The sequence below is a fragment of the Rhinolophus sinicus genome, linkage group LG11 (genome assembly GCF_036562045.2).
Source record: "Rhinolophus sinicus isolate RSC01 linkage group LG11, ASM3656204v1, whole genome shotgun sequence".
Classification (NCBI taxonomy): domain Eukaryota; kingdom Metazoa; phylum Chordata; class Mammalia; order Chiroptera; family Rhinolophidae; genus Rhinolophus; species Rhinolophus sinicus.
In genome coordinates, this window is record NC_133760.1 from 42,678,837 (window position 1) to 42,701,817 (window position 22,981).

The window sequence follows — 22,981 nt, forward strand, 5'->3', positions numbered from 1 at the left end:
TTTACAAAAATCATTCATAAAAAAGATACTCTACTCGAAGGTCCTGTTCATTGCTTATATAACCTTAATATGATCATTTAACACCGATCTATTGAGTACACTGATCCTTTTCATTTTGAGACAATGAAAATTAAAATGTCGACCCGGAAGAACAAAGACATAACTGATACATTTCACTACGTACATCTACTCACTCTTTAAAAAAATTCTTATTTTTCTTAAGATTCTCGAGGTCAGAGCTATGTCTCACTATAATGAAACGACTTATGGTATTGACAACGTGACTATTGAAAGTCTAAATGAAGGCACAATCTGGTAGGAATAGATAATTCAGGGAAGGTCGCATGGACAGAGTAGCTGCCCTTGTCCTCAGGTAACATCTACCTGGGACAAACGCAGTCCCTGCCAGGCCACTCTCCATGAACACTGCTGTCTAGTTTTCAATGTCAGCATAGTTGTTACTGGCACATATCTACTCAGAGACACACGGACGTGCGCGCGCACACACACACCTCTCATTTGGGGATATAGTTGCCAAACAGGAATTCAGGACCTATTTAAGTGACTATTCAATCTGTAATGTCAGTACATATTACTAGTGCGTTAACAGTAACTGTTAGAAAACTGAACTGAAAAGAAAAACTGAAAAGAAAAACTCTTTACAGTGGCTATAAAATTAGAAAGGTATTAACAATGACAGAAAATAACAAAACCTCCCACTTACTGAATATGTATTCTATGCCAAGCCCAGTCCTAATCACGTTTCGTGTATTCCTCATTAAATCTTCATAACAATTCAATGAAATCGGTTTTACTATTATCCCAATTTATAGATAAGTAACACCTCAGATCCCACAACTGGTAAGTAGAAGGCCAGGATTCAAACCTGGGCAGTCTGCTCGCAGTTCACTTTCTTACCCACTTAACGATGTATGACTGATAACACATTGGAGCACTTTCTTTGAGACACGGATACAGCATCTCATTTCAGCCTCCCAACCACCCGACAAGGTCGGTGGTATCACCCGCGAACTCATTTTACAAGTGTTTAATAACTGGCCCAGGATCTCCTTGCCCGTGGGTGACAGAGGAAGGGCGGTTAGCAGAACTGGAATAAACGACGCTAAGTTCCTGACAATGATTTCAGTAACAGACGAGGGTCTGCAGCTAGTCTGTACTTGTAGAAGGAACAGTGGCTCACTCCCTGGGAGTCTCGAGACCCACTTGGACACAAAGACACAAGACTAGAGGTCACAGGGACAACATCGTTTTTTGAATACACAAGACAACCACCAGATGGTCGCTGATCCTTTTGTCTCCCAAACTATCTTTCCATCGACATCGGTTCCAGGCATCTCAGCTCCTTCCCAGCTATAAGGTCCCAAATCAAGGTTGAAAATGATATTATCACCTAGGATTTTTTTCACCCTTTCAGACATGTAGGAGTGCCGCATAGGAAAGGAACCTAAATGTCAGCTGGAAACACTAACTTCTGAATGCTAGTGTTATCCGAAGGTTATACAAGTCCACGGGTTTGGCAGACAAGGTTCTCTTTATACGTGTGTTTAGTGCCACTGAAAGCAGTTGTCATTAGACCTAAAGTGTGGCTTTAGCAGCAGCCATGTAGCGTGTTTCCAAAAGGTTAGCAGCATGGCCGGTGATCACGTGAGCAATTCGTGTACGGACGCAACTGAAGGAACACGTACTTATGTACCAGCAGTAGCACCGTCTGAACTTATGAGCAGTGTCTGAAGTTTGTGGAAACAAGATTTTCAACTCCAGACTTCTCATGAATTTATAAAAGAAAACTATCACTACTGCACTCATTTTCATAAATCATTCCAACTGTGATTTAGAATAAAAGAAACAATTAGGACAGCTCAACAAGTACACAGAGGCAGGAAAGGGCTATTTGGTACCTTCCTCGGAAGGTAGGATCCGCCTGTTCTTTCACGCATCCTTTAACACCTCCCATTAGGGGGTCTGAGTGCTAGAGTAATAAACTACATTTCCTCCATCTTTAGGGAAAGAGTGCCACTTCAAGCCTGAATCCCTTTCAAACCCTATACCCCCAATGAAACACCTTGATACAAACAGGTACACACTGTGGAATTGAACCTTAGCTTTGAAAAGGTAATGTGGTCACCACAACGTTGCTCTGAGAGTCCCCCAGACAACAAAAACACCATTTCTGTCGTCAGAGAATCGAAACCCTGCAAAATACGACTGCTGTTGGCATGAATTCCTACTTAACTCTAACCTGCCACACTCGGAACACTTTTATGCTTTGATAAGCAGATGTCGGTGGCTCATCTGATACAGATAAATGCCTGTCTTGCCTTGTTTTGTGGTTATACATTCCACACCCAAAGACAGGACCGTTGGAGGAAACCAGTGATGGGCAGAGTCCTTTCATGCCCAAACGGTCTCCATGAGACTGACCAGGGACACTTTCACTTCGGGGTTTAGACAATGGGTATTTTGAAAGGATTAGAAAAATGGGCAACCACTGAACCTCCTCCTTCCTCCTGTGTTCAAGTCTACCACCTGCTGTGGCATTTTTGTTTCAGGAACAAAGAAGCCTTCATGTTTGAGCCTCATATTTAATGTTTGCTGAACTGGCCCCTTTAGTTTTGGTTAACTCTTAAGGAACAGGACAAGAAATACTTCTTTCCTGACGCACAAATAATACACCAACATACTTTCCTGATTGGCCCTCATCAAAAAAAAATGTGTGTGGGTCTGTGAACACATGGCATCTGCCTGCTTACCTTTACACGCCATCCCAGAGTCAGGAGATGCTCTGTTTATATTTAATAAAGTCTCATCGCTCACTAAGAGCCGCATAACATTTGTGATTTCATGGTTCACTACAGTAACAGGTGCTGTGATAAACAGGAATGTAAAGTGTTAAAAAGAAGAGGGGGGTGTGGAATCCCTTCGGAGACATTAAGCAGCTTTAAGCAGTGACAGCAGAAAGGGAAAATTTTTAAGCAATTTGGTCGGGTCAGTAAAAAGTAACACAGGTCAAAGGAACAAAATGGTACCCCAAACTTCTGCCCATTGATAAATGGGCATACTGTCTTGTGGTTGGGTGCACAGACGAAGGCTCAGCAACTGTTGTGTGGAAACAAAAATATGCTCTCTTTGTGGCACTCGGACAATAAGTGACTTCAGCCTGGTGAACGCTTGAGGCCCCCATTCTCCCAGTATAGACGGCAGGGCTATACATTAATGAAAACAAAAGGGTCCATTTTCATTGTAACCATGCAGAAGGGTTAAGCATTTGACCTTCGAGTATGGTGTGCTTGTGCTGGGTGGAAAGGTTCTTGACAATATAAACAAGAATTACTGCTGTTAGAAAAAGGGGACACAATTAAAAACAATCTCAGATGCTTGTTGTACAGCTGTTCAAGTTTCAGGTCTGTCTGACCTCTAAGGATGCTGCATGTTTAACGCAGACAATTTAAGATATTTCCGTTGAGTCCCTTAACCGTTCACCATCGCCAGCCTTCCACTTGGGAATACCTGTCCTTGGATGCAGAGAGCTTTTCCAGTAATGAGATTTTCCGCGGTGGGGTTTACCCTTCAAGCCGTTGGCCTCCCCGGTCTGTCCCCTTGCTATCTGACCACCCTGAGAAGCAGCCAGATCTTAGAGGGACTTGGCAGGAGGCAGGAATGTTCGACTGTAGAGAACACAATTCCTTTAGAATAGCTGAGTTTCACTTGAAAGCAAAATCTTATCGCACTTCCAAAAAAAGATGTTACTGAAGAAAAGTTTGTACTCTGTTGAACAATAATTTATCTGAAAAGCATTTTTCGCTATTGGAACAGAATTGCAGTTGCTTATTTCCAATCTGTAGAGAAAGCACTTAGGCCTCCCTAAAACACAGTTAGAAACAGGTAAAACCAACAAACACACAAACAAACAAAAAGAACCAAGCATTTCTTCTGGGACAGCAGAGAAGATGGTTTTAAAAGAAACAGAAATTCTAAGGCAAAAGACTAACTCCTTTGTCCGAGCTGAGGGAAACCACTGTCTTCCTGTTGTTTGATCTTCTTTCAGTCAGCAAAAGGCTCTGAAACTCTGCCACAAATAAGAGGGTCCCTGGGAAGGCCCGTGAGAAGGTGTTGTCCACCGCGGGGGTGGGACAATGCTGGAAGGATGAAGGACCGCCACCACCTGGCCTGCAACCGGCTTTAGAAGAAGAAACCATCGCAGCCTGCTGCAGATTTGAGGAGGTGAGACTTCCCACTTCTTGGGAAGAAAGGAAGTCATACTGAGGTGAAACAAAGGCAAAAGACAGGCCAAATCTCGTAAAGAGTGGGGCACAGGGAAAGTTTTGCTTGTCAAACACACTTTAATCTCCAAAGTCACTGGGCTTTGATGTTGCCCCAAACAGAAAAACCTACATGGTTTGCAAGATTTACGGCGTTTCTAGTGGGAACAGTTTCATGCTCCAGGGTTTTTCCTTTGGAGATTAAGGTTTATTTTACCCCTGATGTTCAATGTGTCTTGACTATAAGAGCCCCATCAGAGACAAGGACATTTTCCTGCCCTCTGACTCATCGAATACACCAAACTTTTATTCATCAAATCAAGTTCATTTTTCAGGGAACAAAGCTGCTGGAGATGATCCAAACTGGGGGTTAATCACTGTCATTCTGACAAGACAGAAGTGTTTCTTTTGCAAAGAGTCAGCTCTTATGAGAGATCACAAGAAGTGACTTAAAAATGGCTGCACTAATCTCTACATTATAAAAGACCAAACAATTCATTTCTTAAGCTGAAATGAGGAGAAGCAAAAGAGATGGGGAAGGAAAGAAACAAATCACCACCTCTCCCCATCCATCAAGGACAACCCACCGCCAAGCCGAGCGCTCCAATAATTGTAAGTCACACAGAACAGAAGCGGTTTAAAGGGGCCCTTGAAGTACAGTTCACTGCAAAGAGCTCTTAGCGTTTCCACTAACACTCCCTTCTTCAAGCCTGATCTTATTCTTCTGACCTCAGAGTGAGACTTGGCCTGTAAGGAGAGAACTTTATAATGTACTAGGCTAAGAAGCTGGGAGTAAGTTTCAACAAGATCGTGGATCGTAATGAATTCCAGCTCGGCTTGGGAAAATGGCGGCAGGCTCAGAGAATGAATCTCTGCCTGGGTGTTCAGATACCTACTTCTCACCTGGCACCGTAGCCAACTACAACGGACCTGTGGGCAAGTCATTTCACGGTCCTCAACACTCCTATCTATAAAAGGTTCTACCCTCGACATTCTATGTGTCTAAAGCAGTCTTGTTATGATGAGTCTTCTGCCATGGCAAGCAGAGATCATTCATTTTTACCAAGACAAAACCAGAATTCCTCGCACGCTCCTCTACATGCACAGGCTTCTTAGAAAAGAAGTATAGTTTCACTTCTGGGAGTGGAAAACGTCAATGATTCCTGTGTGTCTTATTCCCAGTGATGCTAATGGAAGACATTCCTTTTTCACTCAAGGGTGGCAATGCGTCTCTGAAGTACTAACACATAAAACCACAGAACACACGCAGGAGGGAAAGAGACCTAACACCAGCATGTGATCAGCAGAGGCTAAAATATAACCCAGGCATCCTGGCCTCTCACTGCACACCCCTTCTAGAGATTGCTGGATGAGGTTGCCTTAGGACACACATAACTGTAAGTGAGGTCTGACTTGAAATTGCAACAATTTGATCCTTATACTAGAACACCCAGCCACACTCTAGTAATACCCAACCATTTTCCTCGGCTTTTCCATAACAAGCACACACTTGTGCAATAACGAAGGTATGTTTGTCCCTTTGGGGGTCAGTTTCTTCCATACAATTTGCAACAAAACATACCTTGGTTTTTAAGAGAGTTATCCTGTGGTTACGATATTGATTTCTCATCTTGCTCCACAAATAGTACCATAACTTTATAACTCATCTACAGCAAGGGTTTCCTTGACCTTAGAGACCCAATTAATCACAAAATCAGCAATTTGTTTTCAAGCCACAGAGTTCAGTTTTAGTTTTCAACACAATTGCAAAACCCCAGCCAGCGCCCAGTGCAATTTTGGAGATGTGTGGCTCAATGGCCTCCCATTTGGTGATGTACAATGGTGCTTTCGCAAATTAAAATGTTAACCACTATAGGTCAGCCATTCTTTAGTTCGCTACCATACTAAGCAACTGTATGTCTACTACAGGCTAATTTCTGGAGGAACTCGGATAAAAGCCAAGTGCAGCATCTTCATCTGGCGAAAATCAGGTTGACCTAAAGGCACAGCTAGGAGACAAAACTGCTCTGAGAAACTTCCCCTTGGATCAGATCATAAAAACGTATAATGGATAGGGTCACCTATCTTCTCCCACCTTGTCCTCTGCCCTGACCTTCCACTGAGACACCTTCTGTGCTGAACCCAAACATGGGATCGCTCTTGACCCTACTGACTTCTCTGCAGGGTCGGACACGACTCATCTCCCTCCGTCCCACCATCTCCTCGTGGTTCCCTTCGAACTCCCCTGACTGTCGTCTCAGGCTGTCCTGCTGGCTCTCCCGTGCTTGTCCTTTAGACTAGATCACGCCCACATTCTCCCTTCGAAGCCCTTTACTCTTTTATCTACATTCTCTCTCAGTCCAATTACTTCAGCTATCGTCTCTACGTAGGTGACACCACGTGTCAGGTGCTCTCAAGCGTGGATGAACACATGGGAGAACGTGGCCTGGCCAGTGACAGGCACCTAAGGAGTGCTTACTGAAGACACATGAAACTCCCACATCGACATGCGGCACCGACATCTCCACGAAGCTCCAGAGCAGTATTTCCGGACCTTCTCCGATGCTCCACTGGCTCCTCAGAACTCCATCCGCAGCCACACTTCCTTCCTCCTCTTCTATTCCCCAGCTTGGTAAATGGTGTCATATTCCATCTAGCAATAAGGCTAGAAATCTTGGAAAACTGCTTGTAATTCTTTCTCAACTCTCATCCCTAACATCCAAAGTCACGGTGAAGTTCAATGTGCCTGTTTAAAAACACAACTCTGGAATTCATGCCTCCATTTTCTTCCCTCCATTTACTGCCCTGGTTCAGAACCTCATTCTTTCTCACCAGAATATTTGCAAAGGTCTCCGTGCCCCAGCCCCTCCCCTCTACAATCTAGCTACTATGCTGCTGCCAGTTACAACTGTAAAAAATGGATCTGACTACACCCACTTTCCATTCAAAAAGTCTTTGAAACCAACTCCCCACCATTATTTCCAGAATAAAGGCCAAATTTCTAAGCCTGCCATTCGAGACTCTTTTATAAGTTGGCCACATTCTCCTCTTTTCATTTGTTCTCTAGTTCCTAGGTGCCTGCCCCCCTTCTCGGCCGTTCCACCCCAAATAGGTACCTGAAGCCCAGGTTACAAGGTCGTTTCTGTAAACATGCCCTTGTATTCTCTAGAGCCCAGCCCTAGTATCTACCGTTTGCACTGCTGAAAATGGGCCCTGTCTTTCTTCTTCCCCTGCAAAAACTCTGCCTTCTCCAAGGTAGCCCACTCTTTCAAGGTCCAATTAAAAAGTTCCTCCTCTTCCATGAAACTGTCCCCTGTTTTCTCAACCCGACTTACAGTCTCTGGGGCACACTCCTAACATTGTATTTCTACCTCTCATTTGACATTCTACATCATGCCTTATTTATGTGTGTGTCTGTGTGTCTATTTCCTTAATGTGCATGCAAACTCCACACACGCAACACCTCTCCACTTGCACCAATGCCTGACACATTGAATCTTTAAAAAAGAAAATCAATCACTGTGTGTTGGGTTGAACCGAAGCCTCACCTGGACTCTGTGTCCCTCTAGTAGATGCCAGCTGAATAGGAAACACACTTTGTCAAAAGACATTACGGACTCTAATAGAAGAGGACGAACAATTAAGGAATGGTGATCTGGGCATGATCCCAGAGCAGCTGGAGAAAGCAAGAGGGAGATGCGAGTCTCAGAGAAGGAGGCTAAGTCGTCTTCATTCCAACCCACAGGAAAACAAATGGATACTCTCTTGGGGGCTCAAAGGTTATCGCATTTCTCCCTCGTGCTCAAGATATGTTTATAAATACAGAAGGCCGTAATAAAACTCACATGAGAGACAAAACTCAACTTCAGCAACTGTTTACATTCTAATCAGGGCAACAAATCACTTCTCACCAGGAGATGCCAACTCAGTCAGCATAAGGATTCCTGTACATGTGCCAAGGATACCCTGGGCCAGGGAACCTTCAAGCTAGATGGTGTTTCTGGCCATCAACACAAGAAGAATCAGAAAGAATGGCACCTAAACGACACTCCTGAAACCACTGTCCAGACTCTGCATGGGCCCTTGGTAGTTCCTGATTTGTCACACGACACCGAACCTAGACAAGCTTAGGGTGGTATCACAGACAGTGGCTCATAACCTTTCTGACTGGAAAAGGCTGGTGGCCAAAGTTCCCAGGGTTGCTTATATCTGTCAGGAGAAAGAAAAATAAGACCCTCCGCCCAGGAACCCTGGCCCTTCTTAAAGTGAATGATGTTTGGAAGATACTAAAGTTAGGAAAGGAGCATTACAGTGAGTACAACTGAGGTGACTTACCTTCATCATTCACTCATCTACTCATAATTGGTTAAGAAGTGGACAATGGCTTCACCACAGGTTTACATGGAATGGTTGTGCATTTTGGACTTGCCTTTTACAAAGAAAATCTGACGAGGGCTGTCTTCTTGCAGATAACAGGACCCTAACTGACGCTATGGAATGGGCTTGTCTTCCAGTAATTTGGAAGAATCTGTACAAAGAAACTGCATGGCTAAGTCACATTGCATTTTACAATATAACCAACAACTCCCAGTTCTTTGTCAAGGGGTGCTTCATGAGAGTTCACAAATTACCAAAAATCATCTCTGCAATTTTCATGTCTCCAACAGGATGGCACCTTCACAGATCAGTTCGGTTCCTCAAGTTCTATCTACCATAAATACCCGATGCCTCCAGGGTAAAGCTTGAGCTCCCGGGAATGGCTTTCATGAGGGGAACAGGGACCTGACCTAGTCAGTCTTTCCTGGGGAAGTGGCAAACTGAGCTGAGATCTGAAAAATGAATAGAAATAACTTACATATATGTTGTGGTGGAAGAAGGTAGTCCAGGAAAAGGAAATGCCATGTGCAAAGGCCCTGAGGAAGAATGGCGCTTAATGCATTGGAGTCACGGATAAAATGCCAGTGCAGCAGGAATATGGTGAGTAAGAAGGTTGGCAGGAAGGTGAGGCTGGAGAGAAGTACGGTGAGAATCAAACATTTCAGTCTTTATCCTAAAAGCAACTGGAACCCATGAATGAGTTCCTACAGGGAGGGGCATGTTAGATCTGCATTTGAAAACAGCCACGGATCAGCGGAACTCTCTATAGTAGGGATTCCTTGGTTGCAAGTAACAGAAAGGAGCTGCAGCTAAGATTATTCTAGTGATTGAGAGTTGACTCTGGAGCCAGACTGCCTCTGCTGACAGCTGTCACTCACTACCTCTGTGACCTAGGCAAAGTCACTTAAAGTCTCTGAGCCTAGGTTTCTTCAGCTGCAAAACAGGAATGAGAGAAAGGAAAATGAAACCTACAAGGCACCATTTTTCACCAGTCACATTGTCAAAAAGTGTTTTAATATACTGCCCTGGTGAGGACATGAAAAAGACAGGCACTATGTCACATAAACTATACATACACACACATATACACTCCGCTATAAACTACTTATGGAAGGCAATTTAACCATGTCTCTTCAAATTAAAAATACACATATGCTTTGATGCAACACTCTTGCTCCTACGTATTACCACTGATATCATGAGGATATTCATTACAACATTATTTGTAAAAGCAAAAAACTGAAGATAGTAGGAGACTGGTTAAATAAACTATGAAACCATACAATGAAAAGCTATGCAGTCATTTAAAAGAGTATACAAATACACAAATATCTCTAAAAGATAGTGTTACTCATTTGGAAAAAAACACACATAAATGTTTGTAAGTATATAGAATATCTCCGGAAAGCTACAGGAAATATTGGGAATAGTGCTAGCCTCTGGGAAAGGGAAAATGGGTGGCTGGGGAAGTGAGTGGGGAGAAAGGATTACTTTACACTGCAAATGCTCTCATCATGTTTGAATTCTGCACCATGTGTCAGCAAACAGTCCTGGGAGAGCCCATCTGAAAGGGTTCGCTCAGGTCACGTGCTCATGGAGCAGCCAGACTAAGGCAATGCCCCTCTACCTGCAGCCACTGAAGGAAGTGGGTCCACACGGCAACATCCAGATGCTGTTGGAAAAGGAGGACTGGAAGCTGGAAGAGCAGACCCCATCGTCCACCTTGACATCAAAGAGCCTGACGTTGACGTGCCAGGCCCAAACGCAAGGCAGAGGGAAAGCGCCAAGAACAATTCATTTTTATCACATTTTGCGACTAGCATCCGGCTGAAAGTTGGTAAAAGCATCAGAGAAAGCACAGCCACCGGGAGACCTGGGAAATGGTGCACTACACTGAACTGGGAATTGGGAAGTTGGGGTTCTATGCACACCAGGTATCTGGCTCTGAGGCCCCAGACAAGCCTCCGTACCTCCTGAGTCCTTCCTTTTCCAAAACGAAGAGAACGGCATGCTCATCTCTTGGGTCCCTTCCGACTCCGACATCCCAGGATTCCATGGCAGCTGGCCTTGAGCTCGTCAGAGGCTACCAGTCTGGGCCACCACTATAGTCAGTACAGAACCCAGGAGAAATGTTCCAGGCCTGGAAAGAAACTAAACAATGACCAACGTGACTACATCTCTGCTACCAGTTTCTCTTTATTGCATGGTTAGCAATAAAGAGACACCAAAAGAGAAGGCACGCCAGGAGGCCCGAAGCCTGTCTGTTCTCTAGGGAAGCGCCACGCGGGTGTGACTCTCTCATAAGGTTCTCTGGTAGCATGAAACAGGAGCCCCACCATACCATTTCTCCATCTCACTAGAATCTGCGGTGGCCTCTGAAATAACTCAAGACCTTAGGTTCCTGAACAGAATCAAAGTAAAGGCAATCTTTCAGAAGCCCAAGTCTGAAGCATACACACACACACTGACAGAGAATTGTTAATCACTCAAGAATTAACATCTTGTGCCTTAGAAGTAATAAAAACCAGTCACTAGAAAGTAATAACATCACAAAGGGGAAAAGTGAGAGTCTGGCAGAAATCTGTATAAAGGGGGGAGAGACCAGAATGAACCACCGTGTACGTTCCGAACATTGACGCAGCTTTTCAGGTGGTGTGGCTGACACCCCGAAAGTACAACGGCAAATCCAGTCAGGGGTGTGGAGCTGCTGGCCAAAGAATGGGGAGATGTGCGTGAGAAAGAAAGCACTCTAATTAATTTTAAAAAGGCAGTGGAAATGACCGATTAGCACACCCGCTACCCCGAACCAAATCAAGTAACTCATGAATAACACTCTGGCTGTATTTCAAAACACTTCTATGCAAGTACGTAAGCCCTCAAAACTGTCCCCTCTACAAGAGGCAGTGGAGATGTCACTTCCTCCAAACCACAATTTCAATATCAAAAATAAAAAAGAAAAGAAAAGAAATCGACCAAAGTTTTCTAAACAAGGAAGAGAATCACAAGTGGTTCACACATGGGAAGCTTGGCCTCTGACCAAAGTCCAAAATTATGAGGCTGGTTTTCAATGTATGAGAGAAGGAAAACAAAAAGAGCCTGATAAGAAAATTCCTCAACTCATTTGTAATTCTTGTGAAAGTGGACAGTGCCGCTGGTCTGGTGTAGTCAGGGTGCGGACAAGTCTTGAAATTAGTACAAATAATACAATTTTGACTTGCTTCACAAGTAAAACCTTTGCAAATGCAAGAAAATAAAACAGTTTTCATTTTACTTTTAGTTACCACGTTGGTTCCAGTGACTGACAGAAAGCCAGGTCTTGGGGGGGGGGGGGGTGCGGAGGGAGAAGCACTGTACCTTGCAAAGAAATGCATTAGAAAAAGAAGGTGCTTGCCAATCTTCCTAATCTTATCTCTCACGACTGGACTCGCACAAACCACACTCCATCCAGTCTAATCAAGTTTGTAAGCAGATCTGGTGTTTTCCACTAAGATGTCTCTGCTTCTGCCATCTTTGAATATCCTCCACCCACCTCCATCTATCAAAATCCTTCGCACTCCCAAAGGCCTATGTCACAATCCACTTTTCTGCTTTGTGGTTTTTTTTTTCTTCTTCCGAATTACTTACTGCCTTGTGCCTTGTCAACCTGGAAGACGTTAAGTCCTCGCTTTTTGTATAACGTTGCACTTACCTGCACCAAGCAGAGCAGATGGATAATGAGATGACAAAGACGAAGAAAGAATATTTCTCTTCTGCTATCGCTCTACTAAAATAGGTTTCAAATATAATTGTTGTCCAACTTTCAGGGTACCTTTCCTAAAAATACCTCCACGTGGAATAATTAAAAACTAAAATGCAAAAGCGGGAGGATTCTGAATTGTCAGATTTAAGAAACAGAAAATAAATGTCTTAACATAGGGCCCTTTTAATGAGAATCTTCTATTCAATTTCCAGGTTTTTTGGACCACTCAATAAAAAGGTCAGGTGCTTTCAAAGCTCTTACTTGCCCACAAAATATAATCAAGGCTACTCCGATTTTGAAAGAAAACAATACTGCTTAATTAACTGAACTAATTAAGCCACATTCTTTCTCCCATTAAAAGGAAAAAAAGAAAAATTAAAAGATTCTGAGAATCCAGCAGGCGACCCTGTGTTCTTTATGTCAAGGCTACGTGGACACCACATCTATTCACTTTGTCTCAAGACAAGAGGCAGAGCGTCCCCAGAACAACCAGTCTTCAGCAAACACAACTAATTCTTCTCCTTCCTCAACAAAGATGGGGAACAAGGGGGCAAGAGAGGGGAAAATTGAGCCTCCAGTGGCATTCACTCCAAAATCCTTTCTATGGCTTACAACTCTCCCATTCACCCACGGAGCCAAGTTGGGCCTTGGGGACTCAGGTAGCAAAAGCAGTTGTCCTGGTCATAAAAGTACGCCCCAACTTTTCCCTTTGTTCTAACAAAAGACTTCCTCTGAGAAAACTGTAATCCTTTAAAGCTTTCCAGTCCCAAAGCCTCTCCTGGTTTGTATTCCCCCATCCCCATCTCTCAGAGGAAAAACTCAGTCATATCACAAGGCATTTCCCGGTTCCAAGCTGTACTGGGTCTCCAGGACTCCTGGTGAGGACAGAAAACTGGTCATCTCAACATCCTTTCCTGGGATCTGTCTGAAGTGTAGACAAGCTGCAAAGATGAATATTAATAGGCCTTCCATCATCAAAAGCTATTGCATACCCAAAGGATGATAAATATTTTAATCAGTTTCCAGCCTGTCGAGTGGAAGTCAGTTTATTCCCCAGAGATTTCCCTAGTTCTGTAACTAAAACCTGCCCAGTATATGTCGCACTCCCTATAGGACTTTGGAAATTAGTACAAAAAGTCCAAGCTTCATTGGAAAACTCGTTTAAGTTTTCTGACAATTTTACTCTATTAAGTTTTCAAGAATAGGAAAATCTAAAATAGTAAGGACGCCAACAAATGAGACAAATCACCATGATTCTAAGTTTCAGCGGCACTGCTACTTGGGGAAACTAATAACCTACTTACATTTCTCATTAAAAAAAAAAAAAAGATTTTCCATATTTGCATGAGATTTTTGGCAGTGTCTGCTCAACCTTCTCAGGGTCACTGCCAAAAGCATGACACAGGACAGTCTCGTGCATCCTCTGCGTTCTCAACATGTATTTTTTTTAAATGTTAAAGATGCTTTGGAGCATTAGTGGGGGGCACTATGCCTGTTTAAAAATAAAAATGACCCCAAAGTATTCCTGTTAAGGAGGACCTACCATTTTAGGGAAAATTCCCAAGTTAAAGACAATTGACTAAAGGTGAACACGGGTGTGAGGCAATGGCAGGGCTGGAACACTGACCTCAACCGATTCACCTTTAACAAGCAAGTGTCAAGGACCTACCATATATGGGGCACTGTTCCAGGAGCTGGGGAAATAACAGTGAATGAAACAAAGTCCCTGCCCTTGAGAGCATTCTATCAGTTGGGGGCAGACAAACAGTACCGTGGCAGGTGGTGGAGAAGGTTAGGGAGCTAAGGCGAGCAGGGCAAGGCATCCTTTATAATGAGAGACAGCCTGGCCAGAGAAACTGTCTCCCAAAAGTGACAGGAGCAGGGACACCCGAAGGAGGTGAGGGACTGAGCCATGCAAATAGCAGAGGGAAGAAGATTCTAGACAGAGACAACGGCCCTGAGGCAGGAGGAAACAGGCATGTTCTAAAGCCACAAAGAAGGCTGGGAGAGGGGGGCACGCCCTACAGGGAGGGCACGAGGCCCCTTGCAAGGAGGCTAGATTTCTCAAGGTGATGGTAAGTTTGGACCAGGGGAGGGAAATAACCTGACATATTTCAAAGGAGCACTCTGACAGGGGTGGACGTAGGGTGGTAGAAGCAGGGAGGCTATTTCTGCAAATGATGGCGGTTCTTACTAAGGTGGTCATGGGGAAGGGGGAGGGAGGTCAGATCATGAATATATTTTGAAAATAGAGCTAACTAGATTCACTTGATAAAGCAAGGGATAGACCAAAACAACTCCAAGGTTTCAGGCTGGGCAACCCGATGGTGCAAATTACTGAACTGTGTGATACTGAGAGAGAGGCTTGGGGGGGTTATGGGAATCTAGAGTTGGGTTTGGGATATATTAAATTTGAAATTCTTATTACTAGACGGCGGATGACGGCCAGTTTTTCCCAACTACTGTTCAGGTGCCCCAAGACAGGAGACTCCACCACCAAGAAAATATTGACTTATGACAGGCATTGGCATATTCCACCACTTCCATCTGTTTAAAAAAAAATATCACTGTAACTACATGAAAAGTTTATGACATTAAATAAAATACAAGCCCTCCCAATCCCCCAACACCTGTGAAAGATCTGATGCATAGTTCTGGGTATTTCATAATTGCTCATTTAATTTAATAATATTTAAGTAAGAGGCATATATATTACCAAGCTACCACCTGTTCCAAGTCTTTATAACCAAAGCAGATATGTCTAAAACACTGGAAATTCACTTTGAATATTGCCATAATACTCCAGATTTTTATTTGAAGGCTAATTTTGTCAATTAATCAAAACCAAGTTGGTGATTACCTGAGATTTGATACACATCCAGGACAAATTTACAAATGAGATTGTCACAGGTGGTTCCAGATGGGCTGAGATCACAGGGAGAAAACACAAAAAAGTCAACCATAATTTATGTGTGAGGGAAAAGATGGTATTAAAAATATCACCTACCAATGATAACAAAGATACTGAAAAGGAAACATCATCACAGCTTCCTTTGGTTTGAAAAAACAGGTCATCCTTTGCAGATGTCAAATGAGGGGAGAGCAGGATGATTGTTACGTTACCCTTAACACACGGAGGAGCCACCCTAACGTGTTCCCAGCACGCTTGGTGAGGTGAGATTTTGGCGCTTGGAACGCATTTCCCCAGAGACATGTTTGCAAAATATGGAAAGATTCCCAGCCCAGCCTCCCAAGTATGTAGCCCACAGTGGAGCAGAAACGTTCCCAGAGTAGCTCTGGGCTCCAAGGAGCTGTAAGTGCCTTCAGCTCTAGGACTGAGCCTAGTTCCAGAGGAAGGGAAATGAGAAAAGGGGAAGGGAGACTCGGTCAGATGACCTCTAAGTGAGGGTCCCTAACGCAAGGATTGTTGACACTTCCTTCTAAACTCACTACTGGTGGTGCCTTGATTGTGGACAGTATTGTACACTTTACGGGCTTTCTCATTGGATCATCCTAAGAATTTTCTTCAGAAGGTAACAGTTTAAGGGACCATTCAATTAATCAACTTGGGGAAAAAGAGATCCTAAAATCTTGATAATATTCCCAAGAACTGCACACATCCTCCGGAAATCTGGCTTCCCATTCAAAATTACATCTGCTGATTTTATTTTTTTTTAAACATAACTTCATTTTTCTAGACTGAGATTCTTCTTGACTATCTCAAAGGTGTTCAGAGTAAGATAAATGACAGACTGGAGCTGAATTTAATGCCCCATGCCCAAAAAAACTAGAGGAAAAGAAGTGTGCGTTTGTTTTATGCTGTATCTTTTCCAGGAGAAAGAGGAAATTCCTGACACCCCAATCTGCCACCAGGATTTCTGAATTCACATCTGAAATGCTATGATGGTTTACTAGTGAAAATTCCAGTAGCCAAGGCTGTAATAGCACCCCAGGGAAAAGTAGCAGGAGCTCCACACCTTTCCGTCCATCTGAATTCCAGCACAGTTAAAATTATTTAAAACAACAGAATTCCTCTATTAAAAATACATATATATTTAGAATGTGTGTGCAATGTGTGCGTGTCTATTTAACAAAGGCTAGAAATCGTGGCTGTTTACTCCAGTGTTTCTTTCCATATACTAACAGGAGTCAAGCGTAATGGGAAGGCTTTCATTTGGAATTTCCTAGCTCCCGTCCGTCACTTTGCTTCAGCATCTTTGGCATTTTTCAGCTTTGTTCCTATTGTGTGCAGAGCAGAGGACTGGACCATCCTCTTAACATTTCTCGTCCTCGGTACCAGGAAAGCGCAACTCTCACACAGCTCAAGGAAGGGTTAAAAGCAGAAAGTCCTACCCACTGGTTTGCTCTGATGTTCTTGGAGATATTGTCACTGGATGTATCCTCAGTAGAATTCTATTCAACACCTCTGTCTTTAAGTACAAAGCTGTAGGCTGTAGCAGCTTTAAGAAACATAAGTATCCCTTTTTTCTGCTGCACAGTATCTGCGTGTGAAATTCTCTAAAGGGGTTTAAGTATTTACCCTGAACACTATCAGACGATTTCTAAAATTTTCCTTATCCAGTTGCAAAAACACTTCAAAGAGAATCATAAACATACTCCTTTGTGCTTTCAATGCACATTCTGTTTCTAAGGCTTAAGCCTGAATTCTCTTGGAATTGTAAATTTCTTCCCAAAAAGGCAGGAGACACAACACTTTTTTATTTTATTTTTTAAATCATTACTAAGTCTGTAGCAACTAAGGGAAAAATTGGAAAAATCTGAGAGAAATCCAGAAGGCAATCAAAGAAGGAATCAAAACCTGTTAAAAATTCATTGCTAAATTACATGTACAATTTCCTCCCAGATATTTTACTCTTAATAGAACAATACAGCTGTGGGGAATTGGAGTGGGTGGCTGGGGAGGGAGGACAATGGAAAGAACCAACCTTCGGTGAACACATTTAAGATAATAAAAAATGTGAGCCCAGGATTTCAAGCCACCGTAGCTGACAACTACCTTTTTTTCCCTCTTTTTTTTCCAAATTTCCAAAGTTAAACATGGAAGTCCCAAAACTCAGTGACCGCGTACATAATTGGAATTACTGGGTGCTTGTGACTGTTTACCTGCCTCCGATTTGTGCTCATCTTGTACCGTACCAGTCGAAAAGGGGAAAAGGGAATTATTTTCATTTAAAACCACTGGACATCTCACACCAGATCCTAAGTGACTAGAATATATTCCTGCTCCTGTATCAGAAATGCTAACTCTGAAAACAAAAGACAAGATTCTGTTAGGAAACATAATTTGGTATATACATGAACAGGATAGGGGCTATATATATATATATATATATATATATATATATATATATATATATGTATAAATATAAATACAGATATCCATATGGATACTTAGAAGTGGGTGACTTCACCATGAGTGTGGATAAACCATTAATATTTACTTAAATCATTTTCTTCCTAATACCCCCCAAAAATCTTTAATCCTAGAAGAACATTTAAAATGAACTTGGCTAATTGAGCTATAACAGGATAGCCAAACCCAGTAAGTACACTCAGCATATATTTCAGCACGTGACAAAGCAGCCTTGTTCCTCTATTCGGTTCCAGAGATTTCAATCTAAAGCACTGCAGTGATAGCTTCATTAATCTCTCCAAAAACAAAGTGCTCCTCAGCTCCGTCACAGCCTCCGACTGTGTAACCTATACTGTGAAGGGCTCACCCAGACAGCAGTGGACAGACTCCTGGCATGAGCTGATTTACACAGTGAGATTATTTACACAGGCCAGAATGACAGGGGGGAGACGCATGACTCATCTTGAAATTAAACTATTACTACTGACTTGTAAAGGACAACCTTCACATTCTCTTTTAAAACTTGAACGACAAGAGACAGGTAACAGTATTAAAATAAAACACCTACTCATTTTCCACATCTCTCTGCTGTTCTCCTGTGCCAAATTTTAACATAAATGGGTAAAATTAAAAGTAGCCTATGGCTTACCTAACATAATTATATGTTGTGTTTTACACTGTTTCAAAACGGATACATTAAAATAATCCAGCCTTGGCTCCTACTCACTGAAGTCAATAAAGCTTATGAAGGCCAACTGCCATATAAATAAATGCACTGCGATCCCAGCACAGGAACTGTCAAGACAGGAAGTGCAATTCTAAATATTCAAAGTGATCAGGAGCTACTCTTCTCCTCAAAAAGAGAAAAAGCAATGAAAAAAAGCATGAAGATATTTCTCTCCATTATAAATCATCAGTACTTCTGAAAATGTTTACTCTTCTAGAAAATGAAACTCTTCTAGAAAATTTCCATGAATTATACCAAATTGACCTTTTTTTTTTTTTTTTTTAAGGTCAAAAGGAAATGAGTAAATGTCATCAATTTAGAGGACATCACACCTAGCAGTCTTTTCTGGATCACTGTGAATTTGACAGTGTTCAAACATTTTATAGGTAAAATAAATGTCAGTTTTGCAAAGCGCGATACCAGACCCTGAGAGACAAATGGCCTATCCATTGAATCTCTGGCTACAGCAAGACTTCCTCACCTCACAGGAGATTTCGGCTTTTCATATTTCTCTTTACCCAGAAAGCAAAGCTTGTACAGTTTCTTTCAAATGGTAACTCTCTCTTATCCTGTAGTGTCTCCTCATAATACAGTAATCTCAGATGTGGGGTGGGGGGGTGGTTTAAAAAAATAAAATAAAATACACATATCTGAATAGTATTACAGTATTATAATACCTTCCTGAATAGAGAGCAAAATGAGAGGAAAGGTTGGACTAAATTCCTGGGTTATAAGAAAGGGTTATGTTGCTTTGGGTTTAATTCATGAGGTAATATTCAGGGAAAATGTGATATTTTATCAGAATGTCATTCAAATATAAGGTTTAACATTTACATCACAAGAGCAGGCACAAAGTAAAACTATCCTCGGGGAGAGAAGTGGCAAGAATAAACAGTGTGATAAAAACGGTGCTTGCTGCAACAGGGAGTAGGCAGTCGAGGCTAGGGGAGCTCTGGAGACGGCTGACTCAACTGTTTGAAATATGTGACTGGTTATGACATGTGAAGCAATTACCATTAATGGAAGAAACGCAATTTCAAAGCTCATTTTCCATTCTTCTTCTATATCCTACCTGAGACTACACCGTCCGACCACAAAGTGAAAAAAAGAACACCAAGACAGAGAGAAATTACAACACAGGTCTCTTCCCTGATACAAGGGCTGTCAGAGGTTGCTTTACTCATAAGCAAAAGGTGAAAAGTAATGTACATATTGCCTGAGGTTTTCTGTTTTATTTCCTCGCCCAAAGAGATCAATGCTATGTTACAGAACAGAAAAAAATACATCAATTAGAGAAGTCTTTCCACAACACACACGATTTTACAATTCAAAAAAAAAAAAAAAAAAAAAAGCATAAAGATAAAGAAGAATCATTTGTCTAAACGGATAATAATTTTGAGTAATATATTTCCTGGAAGCAAAGTGAGTACATTCAGAAATGCCGTTTAGATTAGTCTAATTCTATAGAATCCAAATGTGCACCAAACACTGCACTTTTTATGTTAAATTGCTGTTGAATTTGTTAACCCACAACTGATTTCCTGTGTTATGGAATCTTGGAGATTACAGCTAACTTGAAGCAACGGGGATAATTCTTGACAGTTAATGGTACATTTGTATGCATTTTCCTGAAAGGCGAGCGGCTGGGGGCCTCCAACTGGTAGGTCAACATTGCCCCCTACTGTTCGCGACTGAAAAAATATGAGGTGGGCTTGAGTACAAAGCCGGAATCGCAGCAGCCAGTGCCAGCTCCACCCTGAGTCCACCAAAACCAGATGGCACCGCACAGAGCCAGACCCGTAGACATTCCCAGTGATTATTCTCCTCTGTCTCCTCCAATGGCGAAAATAAATTATGATGCATTTGTTAAAAGTCATTAAAAAAGGCTTGAAGCGATGCTCAGATTTAATTTAGAAGTACCATCCCTTTTATCTTGGCCCAAGCCTCCACTCTGCTGATAAGCATCATCCTGAGGCTCAGGGACAGACACTGAGGCCATTCATTTCACTCGGGACACTGAGTAATGCCACACCGGCTGCAAGGAAACTCACTCCGCAGAATTCCCAAGATTGCTCTTCTTTTCAGCATTTTCACATGAGCGTTTATAAAGTAACTAGAAGACATTCCATCTAAAGTGCCATCGCTCCCAAATTAAAAAAAAAAAAGACATTATAACTAAATCTTTTACATGAATTCATCATGAACATCACTGAGAAACTCACGATACCAAAGATTTCCCTTAAAAATCAAAAGAAAGAAACGGCTTGAACAAAAGCAATGGAAAACCATTTTTGACATAATCGTCAGTGAGTTCCTTTCTTATTTGTTTGCCAACTCTAATTCATAGCGTTGTCAAATTACAGTCCCAAAGTCCAGCTCATGTCTTCGAGTCAAGGTTCAGCAAATAAATAAGTTCTAACTCAGATGTAAATGGACAAAACCAGAATGAAAAACAAAACAACAAAAAAATTGCCTGAAACTGAAGCTGCCTTTATATATCTATCCCATAAAAATGGAGCACACTCCATCCAGGCTAATTTTAGGAATAGAACTAACTAAGGAGATTTAGTCATGAACTTTTCATTACCTGCAACTCATTTTTACGACACTCTTGCATTGATTCGTTTTTTTGGAGAAATCCATTTTTGTGATACTCTCAGTACACTAAAAGAAGGATTATAACATTCCTTCCTCAGACTTATATCAATGAAAAGGCATGGTTTAAAGATCTGAGGAGACGTCTGGAAGGCAGAGACTTCTGGATTCTGATGCAGACTTTCAAACTGGGGTCCCTCCAGGGTTGTGACTTGATATTTTCATTATTATAAAAGAGGGATTAGCAATAGCTACCCATTTTTGCAGATGAGTTCATTGTTTCCAGCACATTTCAAAGTCTGTGCAGTGGCACTCTCTCAAGAGTTTAGCAGGCTTTTATCACTTTTCCACTAGATTCCAAATTCAACTATTTGGAGGTGGAACAGTGAGGTGGTGAAGGGCACGACCCTATAGCCAACCTTCCTGAGTTCAAATCCCAGCTGCCCACTTATAGTAGGATGACCTAGAGGAAGTGACGTAGACCTCATGTGTTTCAATGTCCTCATTTGTAAAATGGGGGAAAATAACACCTACTTTATGAGGTTGTCATAAAAGTTACATAAGTTACATGTAAAGCATGTAGAATAGTGCCTGGTACTTAATAAGTATCGTGTAAGTATTTGTTATTATTACTTAGTTAAATTAAGGCTTAAATCAACCTCCATGTGGCCTCAACTTGCCTTCCAGCAACATTTCCTGCTACATCCTCTGATATTCCTTGTTCTAGTCGCACTGTAAATCCCACTTCTGATCTCGTGTTTACAGTTCTTGGAGCCTAAATTCCTTTCCAAATGCCCTATCCGACCCTATTCCTCCCCATCCAAGGTCCCCGAAAGCCACATCTGCTGTTTCACAACAGTTCCCGTTCCAGTAGTCTGAATTTAATACTCCCTCCTCTGGACTGTGATTTTTTAAAAAGTCTCTATTACAGGATTTCATTTTAGCTAATGTAACACCTGGCTATATTCAAGTCTCTCTCCTTGTTAAACTGGATGTAGTGGTTAAGAGCACGAGCTATAGAGCCAGACAGCCTGTGTTTTGATCTGGCGTTGCCACTTACTCAGTGACCTTGACGAGGCACTAATTTCTCTAAAGCCTCGGTTTTCACATCTGTAAAGTAAGGCTCATAACAGTTTCTGCAGCTCATAGGACTGTTGCAAAAATTTTAAAACTTAGTAGAGGGAAAACCTGTAGAATAGTGCCTCGTGTGCATAAAAAAATGCCACCGAATTTTAGACATTCTTGCTGTACTGCACTCCCCTCATCGTCACTTGACAGCACGTGTCTAATACGGCACCTTACATGTAGGAAATGCTCAAAAGATGTGCACGAACTGAATGGAGGCTGTACTGACAAAATCCTGCCTGTTCCATTACCTTACCAAAGGTAACCTAACTCAGTAATTTAGAATAATTAAATATGCATTTACCTATGCAAATTAGGCAGCAGAGGAGTTATACTGCACAACATCCCCGAGAAGACGGTTGCAGACCTCCAGTACTCACCGCAGATTCCATCTTCTTCCACAGTTCTTCCAGCTGAGTCATGGGCTGACACCACCAATCGGTGCATTTTCTGTATCGGCTGCCCTGAAACCAAAACTGTCTCAGCCACTCAAACTCGACCTGTGGACCATGAAGACAGGGCAGGGGTTATAATGCCCTTGTGATGGACGATCAAGGACAATAACTTCGTCACTCAATTCTCCTCCAGTAACTGAAGAGCCACAGGATGAGAAAAGGTGAGAAAAGCTCAGCCGAACCAGTTCCCAATATAACTTCTGGTCTCCAGAGCATTTCCGCAAAGTCAAGGAAAACGGAGTCTTAAATCTTAGTAAGACAGCCCAGGTCAGGCTGGGCAGGGATGGTCAGTCACACTTATCAGTCCGA

The 22,981-nt window shown here is 42.3% G+C and overlaps 1 protein-coding gene across 4 annotated transcripts in view; it reads right to left on the bottom strand.

Moving 5' to 3' along the window:
- The window catches only part of FTO (FTO alpha-ketoglutarate dependent dioxygenase), a 338,798-nt gene that overhangs the window by 168,665 nt on the left and 147,152 nt on the right, over positions 1-22,981 (bottom strand). For 3 of the 4 annotated variants that reach the window (XM_019732370.2, XM_074314872.1, XM_074314874.1), the window contains one exon: positions 22,598-22,717. In XM_019732370.2, coding sequence (XP_019587929.2) covers positions 22,598-22,717 — 120 coding nt within the window. Of the gene's footprint in view, positions 1-22,521; positions 22,718-22,981 lie in introns of all 4 variants that reach the window. The other variant, XM_074314873.1, reaches the window with a different exon arrangement.